A 12,901-nucleotide genomic window follows, 5' to 3' on the forward strand; every position below is an offset into this window, starting at 1 on the left:
TAGTAAGGCGTATAAAATATTGCACAACAGATATAGGAGCCACTCAGAGGAGGTTGGAAAATACTGTGAAGAAAGTTTGGATAAGCAATTTACAAGGAAACAGTAAGATGACATATGTATGGCTCCCAAATATACAACAAAGACTAGAAGACTGAGGATTTTTGCTTTGAAGTGTTTGCATGGGTATTTGTAAACACCAACCAGACTCCAAAGAACTATTCCTCAGGTACATGCCAGATGTTGGAGGTGTGATGGGGGAGACAGGGGTAAGTGGGAACATATGTTTTTTGAGTGCAATGAGTTGTCAAACTTTAAAAATTCCCTAAAGAGTACTCTGTCAGAAATAATGGGTGAGGAAATGGGTGTAACTAAGGAAATTATTTTTTTTGAGCTGGGATACAGAAAATTAATTGCCTAAACATAGTAAGGCTTTGTTAATTTTAATTTCAGTGGCTGTAAAAAAAAAACAGTTACTAGAAAATGGAACTCAAAGTCTAAACCAATTGTATTTGAAGTACTGAATATTGTAACAGACATAAAATAACTAGAAGTGGGATCTTTAGAAGGGTAGGGGCAAATTACATAGTAACAATGGAAATTGTGGGAACAATACATGCAGAATAATGTTTTGGAGGAAGAGGAGTGAGTTTTAAGGGAAGGCAGAAATTTAGCAATTTATGTGATGTTGGATTGATGACAGTTGTACAACAAAATACATGTGATGTATAATGTTTGTAACTGGGAACATGTTAGTATGGTTTGTTTTCTTTTAGATAAATTCGTATTTGCCCATGTTTTAAGTAATAATTCAATAAAGGTGTTAAAAAAAACATTGCAGGATGACTTCCTCATTTATACGTCCTTGCTAATGCTCACAAATTCTCAACATTTACAAACAAAAAAAAACTGTTACTTCAAGAAGGTAATGTTTAATAATAATAATACGTTTAGCACTTTCATTTGAAAAAATACAAAGGAACTTCATCAGAACTAATCACATGGCAAGGACTGCATAAATAATCAAAAAACATGTGACTTAGTCACCACATGTCACTAAAACACATTCATAACTACTACATGCACATGAACACTATAAAAAAATAAAAATAGAATGTTTGACTACAACCTCTATGTCAACAAAATGAAATACGTATATAAATACATAAAGGTGGACAACGCCCACTTCAACATTCCTGGTTATCATCAATATTCGACTGATGCAGTGCCAAGGAGCCGTTTACAGAAGGGCCCACCAGTTTTACTGATGTATAGGATCAGGCTTGGGCCTCTCTTTCCAGCTCAACAGTAAAGCTTTGCCAAGATTATGGTCTCGGACAGATACATTACTTTTAATCACAAAACTAAAGGATTCTGCTGGCAGAGAAGGAAACCTCTGGTCTACCTAGTCCACTCAATCCCCTGCCCATACACTTCATTTTCTTCATGCCAGCATCCACACCTCCCTTAATACTGAAGATCAGTATGCAGACATCCATACCGCTCAACTTTTCCCCAGTTGGCCCTCCTCTCCATAAAATTTTTGATTTTCTGATAAGACACTGAGGATTACAGTCAATAATTCCAAACATCAAAATGTCACATTTCTTATTGTTCAGACATAAAACCTGCTGTTTTATTAGCTTTCTAAGTGAATTAAGAGTGTTTTTTAAAAATGGTCCCAGATTTGAGCCTTTGTTTCTGATTGTACAGCAAAAAAGTTGATTGCTATGTTGATCCATAGCTTTAAAATGCCACCACAATTTCATCTTGCACTACCCAGCCTTGCAATCTGTTCTAATCATGATCACCCTTTGTGAAGAAACTCAGGAGCCTTCCTTCATCATATCGTCATTGAGTGTACTTCTTTCTCATATAATGCTGTATCACAGAGAGCCGTAGCAAAGGAAGGGTGAAGGGGGTGTGATCAGCACTGCAGATGATGATCAGTCCCTGCAAGCATTATTAGCAATCATTTAAATGGATGCCATCACAAATCACGGCTGCTAAAATGACAATCAGTAGGAATTTGTGCATTGGGAACTTGGGCAAGGAAAGAGTACTGCTCTTTTTTTACAAAGGTTTTTGACAAAGCTGAACAAAGAGCTATTGTGCTAACGTAGAACATTTTTTGCTTACCCTGAAGAAGTTGTTTTACAGAATTAGTGAATTAAGGGAAGGAGATATGTTGCCTGTTTGCTACATGACCAAATATGTGAAGACTACTTTTTCTGTCGTCAACACTGAGAGAAAATTTTTTGGGGTCTGTAATTTTAAGCTGTGGGGATGCTAAATGGGGACTTTGCTCAAGGCACTAACCAGCCTAGCTAACAGCTCTGGCACCATGCAGTATTGGATTTCTCTTTCCTATTCAGTAAAATGCTTTAATGCATATAAAATTTTAAGTTACATACTCAGTTGTTACACAGCCAAACTTTGGACTTCAAATGGTTTTCCAACTGATAAGCTAACCAACATACAATGAACTTCTTTCATAACTACACACTACAGTTAGGCATTGTTCAAAATGCTGAGCAAAATTCTGCCAATTTGTTTTTTTTTTTTTTTTTTACTTGCTGGCAAACAATAATAAACTTTCTCAGTGTTACAGTAAATTCTGTATGCTGCAACAACAGGTTTATTAATTTTAATCAAATGCATTATTTTTCACTGAAAACATTCTGTAGTATATACAGACTGACTAAACAAAATCATCTGCAAAATATAGATGTGCACCTTACCAATTCCATGATGTGATGCTCTTTGAGTTAACAGTTCTGGATCATGAACTCTCTGTGCTCCAGACAAAATCTCCTCTCCTCTCATGAACATATCATAGGAGTTGGACAATTTCTGGGGAAAAGAAAACAAAACTTAAAAATGTCCTGAAATAAATATCGACATTTTTTCATCCAAGTTAAAGTAAAACTGTATGAGATACTCCCCGTAACAGCAGATGACTAGAGAGTCCCTTTGTCGTTATACTTATGGATGCGTTCATCTTTCAAAGAAAACATGAGGTCCGACAAGAATTTTTTTCAGTAAGCAAAAACAGCTTGTGAGCATTAAGCAGCTGCAGACACAACTGCTGCAGGTGGTCAAAATTGCAGTGGCCTTCTATAACTAGATTCAGAAGTCATAATGTGTTCACAAAAACTAAGCCAAAAAAATATAAAAAAATCACAAAAGATTAAAACAAAGCAGAAAATACAAATAAGCTAACTACTACCACCACTAGACTATGGTTTTAAAGATGCTGCCTGGTATGTGACACAGGCTTCACTAACATCTAGTTTGATAACTCCTATTTCAAGGGCAGAAGATAGGCTGAAATGTCACCGCACTACGTCAATAGGACCTGCTTCAGGCAAAAAAGCTAATCCAACGTGCTGTCCCTGGAGGGAGAAACAAAAAGTAAAACACAAAGGTAAGGCTGCAGTCACCCGACAAACTGCTCCTCTATCAGTTATCCTGGAATTAGGACTTCTCCCTGGCAGAAGGCTAATCAATCATACTGTCAAGTGGGGGGGGGGGTATACATGCTTAATATGACTGTTTATTATCATACAGCAGATTCTTACACCAGAACGGCACCAGAACTAACTCCAAACAAAAACCCTTCCCAAAGAAACCAGGGTACAAGGAGGAAGGAAGGCAGGATGCTACTGTGAAGTTATGGATACTCCAATCAGCTGTTACGATGAGCACCTCACACAAACATATTATACACCACCCTTCTTGTCCTCATAGTCCCAGATGAAAGAAACCATGCTATGCATTTACAAGTCAGATGAAGACTCCAGCACCATGCCTTAGACAACTGCCAAATCAAAAATACATCATCTTTTGCACAATCTAACTTATGATGTACGATACTCATGGATCAAGCAGATGCTTTAATCATGGCTGCAGTAATTGTGTAAGAAAATTAAGAGTATACTGCTCTGATGAAATGAAAAGTAATAACTACATGGAAAGGTTTACATCCAGACTAATAAAATGTAATGCAAGCAGCTGTTCATTAGGTTTATGAGTTTGTTTCCCTACAAGGAAACCTAACTAGGAAGCCACAAGGAAATGGGCAGATTTCCTGATGTACTTAACTCTAGGCTCAAGTTAAACAGCTGCATTCTACTATCCATGTTTTGTAGGATTTGCTCCTCTACATCTTTTGGATGGATGACGATAAAGAGGCAAGTTGTATGTTCTCATTCAGTGTAGTGTCTGTTAAGACCTTCTGTACAAAGGAGCCTCCATGAATACAACAATGAAGGTGGAAACACAATGCCATGCCACATATATGATGCACACTTATGCTGGTGTTAAGGAAGACTGTGAAAAGATATGACGATGGAAAAAATGCCATGATGCACACTCATGTTGGTATTAAGGAAGACTGCGAAAAGTTATGAAGGTGGCAACAGAATGCCATGCCACATACATGATGCATACTCATGTTGGTGTTGAGGAAGACTGAGAAAATATGGAACACTAATCTGTGAATCTATTTTCCTGACTTTTTTTTAGCTTCCTAAGATTAACATGCCAGCCAATTTGAAGATATGTAGAAGAATGTTAATACTACAATGACACTTTTATGAGAAAAAGTTAAACAATCTAAAACCAAACTTGAAACAGACCATCCCACTCCCATGGATACCTGATCACTTGTATGCTTAAGGAAAAGCAGAACAGTGGTGTCTGTTTACTTTAACAAATGTCCAAATGGACTTAAATGACTTAAATAAGAAGTGGCACACCTGGACTACGAGTTGCAGGATAACAACCTTAATCTAACTTGACCTTTACAACTGAAATACAATGAATCTCTTGCACTAAAAGGTTTTCAGACAGCTAAAATAATGATTTAGCTCAAGTGAGACTCTCAGGCAGTTGCTATTGCTTCAGTTCATACCACACTCAACAAGAATGAAGAAGCCCCAAGAAACACAGTCACTTATGTAAGACATGACCTAATGTATCAATGCGAATAGCCTTTTCCAGAGCAAGTCAGACAAGGATACTGCCATTACGTGTGATTGCCCTCAAAGTGTAACACTAACACTTTGATTTAACTGAAACAATGCAATTCACATGTGCCAAACTGATACATTTAGAACTCTCACTCAGCACTATGGCGACCATTAAAAATAAGGTAAATGAGCTCAAAGGACAGTTTAAACAGATCATGTAAATGCAAAGTAATGAAGCTAAAGTAGCCATCAAGCACAACATTTCAAGAAGCTCACGCTACAGAAAGTACAGTTGTGTATACTTACCATAAATGTAGATGTTCAAGTGTATTCACTGTTGCAGTCATCACACTTGGGTTATCTGCCTGCAGGTAGCCCTCAGTCGGACCAGATACCAGTGTCTTGGGATTTCTGTGTTGGATAATGTTGCTTCTTCCATGATGTCAGGGGTATAAAATAGGCAGCCTATGCCATTACGTCAGTTTTTTCTTGCCCCAGATGTCAGGAGCCCCCCAAATAAGAAGCTAGTGTATGGTGTGGAACACCACCAGTAAAAAGTAAATATCCCTGCCATATAGAGGATAGGTAGAAAGGATAGAGAAAAACAGGGGGCTGGAGGGAGGGAAACCTGCAACAGTGAATTCAGTCGAACATCTACATTTATGGTAAGTGTACACAACTGTACTATGTTCTTCGTGTTTCACTGTTGCAGTCATCACACTTGGGTTGATTCCCAAAGCTGTGGAAGGGTGGAGACATTTAAGAGGAGTTAGGGCTGGCTAGCAGGCCTTGTAAGACTGCTGTAGCAAATCCAGCTCTGGATTTAGAAAAAACAGCTAAGTAGTAATGCTTGGTGAAGTTGTGTACAGAACTCCAGGCTGCAGCTTCCAGAAAGTCCCTGGTAGTGACTCCCCTGAGAAATGCTGTAGAGGTGGAAGTAGCCTTAGTGGAATGTGTTCTGATCCCCTGTGGTGTAGGTTTTCCATGTTGCTTGTAGCAGAAATGGATGCAGTGTGCTATCCATTTGGAAATGGTTTGGTTTGAAATGGCCTTGCCCTCTGCCCCTGTAGCAAAGCTGACTAGCAGTTGGTCAGATTTTCTGAAAGGTTTATTCCTGTTAAGATAGAACCTGAGCTGTCTGTGCACGTCCAAGGCATGCAGAATCCTTTCTCCTTTATTCTGAGGATTAGGGAAGAAGGTTGGCAAATGGATGGCTTGGTTTAGAGCCACAGTGGAGACCACCCTTAGGCATAAAGGACGGGTTATAGTCCTGATGGAAACCCTGTCAGCATGGAAAATAGTGAAGGGTTCCACAGCCATTAGTGCCTGAAACTCAGACACTCTTCTAGCTGAGGTTATGGCTAAAAGCAAGTTTGTTTTCCAAGAAATGAATTTTAACTCTGCCAAAGCTTTTCCAGTACAAAGTTAAGGTCCCAGGCAGGGGATCGGTGGTCTCCTAGGGAGTCTTAAGTTGTTAGCCCCTCTCAGAAACTGTTTGATGGAGGTTGAAAGAATAGAGGTGGGCTCAATATTATAATGAGCTGAGATGGCAGAGGCATGAATCTCAGTGGAGGAGAAGGATAGGCCTCTGTGGAGTAGCTCTGCTAGGTAATCAAGGATTTGAGGTAAGGAGGGCACAGCTGTATCCTTTCCTTGAGACTGACTCCAAGAGCAAAATCTTTTCCCGTTTTCAGCACAGGATTTTCTAGTTCTAGGCCTTCTGGCCTCAAGAATGACATCCAGCACCTGCTTGCTGAGGGTTGCTGGTGGAGTATTCAGGGGACAAGCCAGGCTGCAAGGTTTAGGGTTTGCAGCTGTGGATGCAAAATCTGTTCCTCCTGCTGGACAGTAGGGAAGGTGTCTGATGAAGGTGCCAGGGTGGCACTGTTGTTAGACTGTGTAAGAGTGGGTACCAGTGCTGGCGTGGTCAATCTGGGGCAATAAGAATGGCCCTAGGGCTGTCCTGTCTGATCTTGAGTAGTACCTTTGAGAGGAGGGGCAGAGGGGGAAAGGCATAAATTGAGAGATTTTCCCATTTGAAGGATAAGGCATCCACCTTCCAGGCCCTGCTGTGAGGGATCCTGGTGCAAAATTTGCTGAACTGGTGGTTCTCAGGGGAGGCAAAGAGGTTCACCTCCGGCATCCCCCACCTCTGGATTAGAGGGTTGAATGTGTTGGGCTCCAATTTCCACTCTTGTGAGTCCAAGAGACTTCTGCTTAAGTCATCTGCCAGTGAATTCTGTTTGCCTGGCAGGAACTGAGCTTGCAGATGTACTTGGTTGCTCAAGGCTGTGTTCCACAGGACCATGGCTAACCTGCAGAGTGGGTAAGAATGGGTTCCCCCCTGCTTATTTATGTACCACATAACTGTGGTGTTGTCTGTTTTTATCAGCAGCTGTCCTGGAATGATTAGGTATTTGAAGGCTGTCAGAGCATACTGTACAGCTAACATCTCTTTTTGATTGATGTGCAGGAGAATTTTCCTGGGCTCCACTTTCCCTGAATGCATTTGCCTGCCATGTGAGCCCCCCCATGCATAGTCTGATGCATCTGTAATCAGGATTTGGGTGGTGAGGGGTTGAGTGAAAGGGAGTCCCTTGTTGTGGTTGCAGGCTTCTGCCCACCAAAGGAACTCTGCCTTTAGAGAAGGAATGATCGGAATGACTGTTTCCAGGTCCTGAGAATGTTGGCACCAAAGATTTTTTTTTAAGTACCATTGAAGTTTCCTCATATGCAGTCTTGCAAGTGGAATTAGCAGAATGCATGAGGCCATGAACCCTAGGGCCTGCAGTATTTTCCTTGCAGATAGCTGGGTTTTGGTGGCCATGTGTTTGAAGTAGTTGTTCAAATAGATCTGTTTTTCTGGAGTGAGAAAGGCCATCTGGGAAGTTGTGTTCAAGCTTGCTCCCAGGAATACAATTTTTTGACTAAGCACCAGTTGTGATTTCTTTTCGTAGATGGTGTACCCCAATGAAGATAGGAGTCTTTTTACAAATGCCAGGTGTTGAAGTAGCAATTCCTAACTGTCCGCCTGAATCAGGCAATCGTCCAAGTACGGGAAAATTTGGATATTTCTCTGCCTGCAGTATGCACAGGGTGGATCCAGGCACTTTGTGAATACTCTGGGCACAGTATATAAGCTGAAGGGAAATGCAGAGAACTGATCGTGCATAGAGCCTGCCCTGAAGCGGAGATATTTCCTGCAAGACTCCCTTATGGGGATGTGCAGATAAGCTTCTTTTAAGTCTAGGGTGACTAGCCAGGCATCCTTGGCTAGCATACGGAGAAGCTGTTGCAGGGTTAGAATTTTGGGACCACCAGAAAGGTGTTGAGAATTGATAGATCCAGGATTGGGCACCAAAAGCCCTCTTTTCTGGGTACCAGTGAAAGTCTGGAGTAGAAACCCTGTCCCCTTTGTTCTACTGGAACAGGTTGAATGGCCCTGATATTGAGCAGGGAATGTACTTGCTTTTGAGTTTCTGCCCACTGGTTTGGAGGAAGGTCTGGAAACCCGCTTGGGGTTGGCAGGGAATGGAAGTAGAATCTGTACCCCTGGGATACAATGTTTAGAACCCATCGGTCCTGAGTAATGGACATCCAGTTTTTGGCATGAAGGGCAAGTTTTCCTCCTAGGGGCGCAAGTAGATGGGCAGGGCTGGGAAGGATAACTGACAAATCATTGCAAACTTTTTCCATGGGGGGTGGCTTACCACTCCCTGTTTTTGAGGTGGGAGCACTCCATTGTTTAGATCTCTGCATCCCCCTGTGACTGTAGTCTTGGTGGTCTGGTTCTCCTGGGTTTGGACTGAGAAGGCCTGGAAGGGGCTGGAAAGGACCAGTTATTTGTAGGCCAATGCTTACTGAATCTAGGTGGCTACACTTGTAAGAATTATTTAACAGTTTGCATAGATTTAGCTTTTTCTTCCATCTTTTTAAGAACCTCTTCTGTATTGGTGCCAAAAAGTCTTGATTTAAAGGAGCATCTAGTAATTTTGATTTGACATGTTCTGGCAAGGTTTGCTCCTACAGCCAAGCATGCCTTCTCAGTACAGACACAGTAACTGCAGCCCTGCAAGATGCTTCTAGGGCATCAAAGCCACACTGCAAAGTATGCTTACTAACTTGGTTTGCAGATGCATTAACTCTTCTAAATATTTATTTTCTGCACAATCTGGAAGTAACACCATTTTTGTTTAATTTATTCCATAACATGTTGCTGGTACTTCAACATATGAAACAGGCAATTCAATGCCCTGATGGCAAGAGTTGTAGAGGTATATACCTTCTTACCCCATCTATCTAAAGCTCTGGAATCCCTGTCTGAAGGAGTAGGGTTTTTGGCTGTAGTAGCCTTAATACCTTTAGGCCCCTGGGAAATGGTCTCTGCATCCGCAGTAGGATTCTTGAAGAGAAATTTGTGAGAATCAGGTACTCTGTAGTACCTGTCAGGTTTTCTAGGGGCTGGTGGTAAAGTGTCTGGAGTAAGACTGGATTCCATGAAGAAATCATCTACAACATCCAGGACAGGGGGTATAGCTAGGGGCCTGACCTGAGGCAGCTCTAAAAATTCTCCGAGTCTCTTTTTGGACTGAGGATAATCCTGGCATTCCCAGTGGAAATGCTCTCTTAAAGTATGCAAGGTTTCACCAAAAAAAAAAAAATCCTCTGGAGGGGAGGCAGAGGGAATGGATTCCTCTGCATCTGAATCCTCAAAGGTAGATAAGGGTATGGTCTGGTAATCAGAAGGGTCAGAGTCATCGGACTCCTGGTTTGTAGAATCAGAAAGAAACTCAATTCTTGATCTCTTAGCAGGGGAAGGCTGGCTTCCCCTAATTAGGGTGATAAGGTCTTCAGCCACTCTAAGCATTTGTTTTTGAGGCATGGGAGCTTGAGCATGCCCTTTGGTTGTCGGTTTTCTTGGCGTAGTGCGTACTCTGGGCCTGAAAAACTTGGTAGTTTTAGCTAAGAATGAAATTGTCGGCTTAATGCGAATATCGGTAGGTCGGAATACACCCTCAGAAGCTGGTGCCTGCAGAGCGACTCCAGTCCCATCCAAGGTGGAGACATCCACAGGTTCCATAGTCGAAGAAGCACCTCGCGGCATGCCGGACTCTGAATGGGTCTCAGCAGAGGCCTACAAATCTGTAGAAGTGGGCATCAGGGGCTGCAAAGGCGCCTCACTGAGTACCAGCGGACTAGAGACTAGCTTAATGGAGGCGTCGTCGGCAGTTTTTGACCTATGCGGTCTGTCTCTGTCTTTATCTTTGGCTTTTTCGGAAGATCGGTACTCGGATGGCTTACCAAAGCCATTTCGGAATAAGGAGAACGAGAGTGAAAGAATTTAGTGACAAAAATAGCCCGACGATGAATGGTTCGGGCATTAAACAAGGCACAAAACCGACAGTTTGGGACGTTGTGGTCTGGGCCTAAACAGATGATGCAGTAAGAATAAAAATCTCTGTGAGGTATTTGCTTTCCACAGGCAAGACAAATGTTAACTTTTTCTGACATCGGTTAGAGCAAGAAAAAAGAATCCCCAGCGGGGTACTTAGCTTTAGAAGACTTCAGGTAGCGGCCAACCGGCACTTGCAAACTGCTTCTACTTCGGGCTCCTTCTTGGCAAGAAAGACTGGGGTAATGGCATCGGCTGCCTGTTTTATACCCCTGACGACCTGACATCATGGAAGAAGCGACAGCATCCGATGCAGAAGTCCCAAGATTCTGGTATTTGGGCTGACTGAGGGCTACCTGCAGGCAGATAACCCAAGTGTGATGACTGCAACAGTGAAATACGAAGAACATCATGTAAACATGCTTCTAAAACACAAAATTGAATTAATTTAAAGTTAAATGACCCAAGTGACAGTGTATAGAAAAATGTGTGTACTTTACACATACCAAAACCAAAGGACAGTCATCCCTGCAGTCTATTTTCAGATGCTTATAATGGACAGTCAGAGGAAAGGAAATGTGACCCTATTCCTCTCAACAGATTGTACTTGATCTAGTCCTCATTGTCTGACACCTCTATTACACCATGTGCAGCAACAGTAAAATATATGAAGTCAAAGGACAGAAATTGTCATATCTGGGAATGGACCTATATTGGTGATGGTGACAATACACTGAGTGATATCAGACATAAACTAAATAAGAACACTAATATCCTATGATAGTTTGCTCCACCAACCAGGGAGTGCCTTCTTGCAAATCGAGAAACAGTGGGGATTTATACCCTTCACTTGCTACCAAGGAATGCAGCAGGCAGTACCTGCTCACATACATGGAAACCTAAAGGCTGATGCTGATACAGGAAACTGCTCACTCACAGAGAACAAAGGGAAGGCATCTCTAACATAATGAGAGGGTTTTATTCATATGTCAACTGACAGGGTAAAAAATGTACCAGTTATACCTGCCATCCTGCACACTAAGGTTGAGTAGACTAGCAAGCAGAACAACAACAAAGGAGAAGGTTGCAAACACTAACATCAGGACTAGTGTCAGCTTAGTGAAACCCAAGTCCAGGGCTGGATGGTAACAATCCTTTAAGCATTTTCCTGCTCTACCTGAAAGAGGTCATAGGACACTACTGGCATATTATTTCATCTACAGTGTTCCAAGTTTCCATTGCTGTTTACTGCTGTTGTTACAGTTATTTTATGTTTCATTTTATGAGTGCTTTTAACTGTAATAATGCTTAGATATAAACACTCTAACAAACTGAACTTCAACTTGAAAGTATCTGGGAAATTATATAAATTTCAAATAATCATGATGGATCAAAGCCTTTTGAGTGCACCAAAAAAAGCCTGGATGTAGCTCTCCCCAAACAGAATAAAGACCAGAATGTACCCTATTCGTGGTTTGAACACCACAGAGAAAAAAACAGTAGGGAAAACAAGAAGCTGACCTCCATCTCACTAGGGAAGGGCAGTAAGGGATGAACAACCAGTCCATAAATACACCAAAAACCATCAGGGGGAAGAATGATTCCCCCTCTCCATAGGTCAAAGGTCCCCTATGGAAAGAGGGCTATCCTCCCTTCTAGGTCCCATGGCACAGAACAAGGAAACGAAAAAGAGGCCTGCAGTGAAATAAACAGTCCCCCTCAAACCAGTGAGTAAAATGGTGAAGGGGAGGTGTTGAACCCCCAACCCCCCCCACACACACACACACAAAGTGGATCTCAAAAACAAAACTCTCAGACATATGTTAGGCTACTCCAAAGCCACAAAGAACAATGTCCCAAGCCGTTGTGCTATAAATAAGAGACTGGCATGCAGTTTTCTCAAAGTACACCTCCATTTTCATATATTCACTACTTCATTCATCCATACACCAATTTACCTACACTTCGTTCTACAAATAAAACATTATTACAAGGTATAAAAGCTAATAATTCTGCAGGATGTTCACTTTATTCATGTCGTATCTCTTAACACTGGAACTCACTTCCACGCCACATAAAAACTATCTCCAGTTTAACCGAATATAAAACACTACTAAAGAAACACTTGGCTGATTTATGGCTCTGCTCATGTCATAGCCCAAGCTAATTTCTAAACAACTACTTCCCCTTATCCATCTTTATACCAACCATATGACTCTAGGTTTGTCACTCACTATTGTTATTTTTCAACTGGACTACTGTAACTGGATGCTTATTTAATTTATAATTAATCTATATCACTAAGCTTGAAAAGTTCTGAACTTATATTTTTTTACTTTGTAACACAAAATCTTACTATTGTTTGTGTAACTATTTCAACCGTTTGTTCTTTACTTATGTAATTTTAAATATGTGGAGCTTTTCTCCCCAGGCATCTGTTGAAAATTGGCTCGGCCCAGTCAGATTTTCCCAGTAAACAAAAGTAAAATAAATAAATAAATACATTTCCCAGGTGGAAAAGGAAGGGTAGGTAAGTTCT

General features: G+C 41.4%; 1 protein-coding gene across 1 annotated transcript in view; it reads right to left on the reverse strand.

The window, feature by feature from the left end:
* The window catches only part of DARS1 (aspartyl-tRNA synthetase 1), a gene marked incomplete in the record, with an annotated part of 1,501,614 nt that overhangs the window by 134,725 nt on the left and 1,353,988 nt on the right, over positions 1-12,901 (reverse strand). Inside the window, 1 exon segment of the mRNA XM_044074962.1 lies at positions 2,739-2,850. Coding sequence (XP_043930897.1) covers positions 2,739-2,850 — 112 coding nt within the window.

Source organism: Protopterus annectens, chromosome 6.part0 (genome assembly GCF_019279795.1).
Source record: "Protopterus annectens isolate FY-2018-M chromosome 6.part0, PAN1.0, whole genome shotgun sequence".
In the NCBI taxonomy this organism is placed as follows: Eukaryota; Metazoa; Chordata; order Ceratodontiformes; family Protopteridae; genus Protopterus; species Protopterus annectens.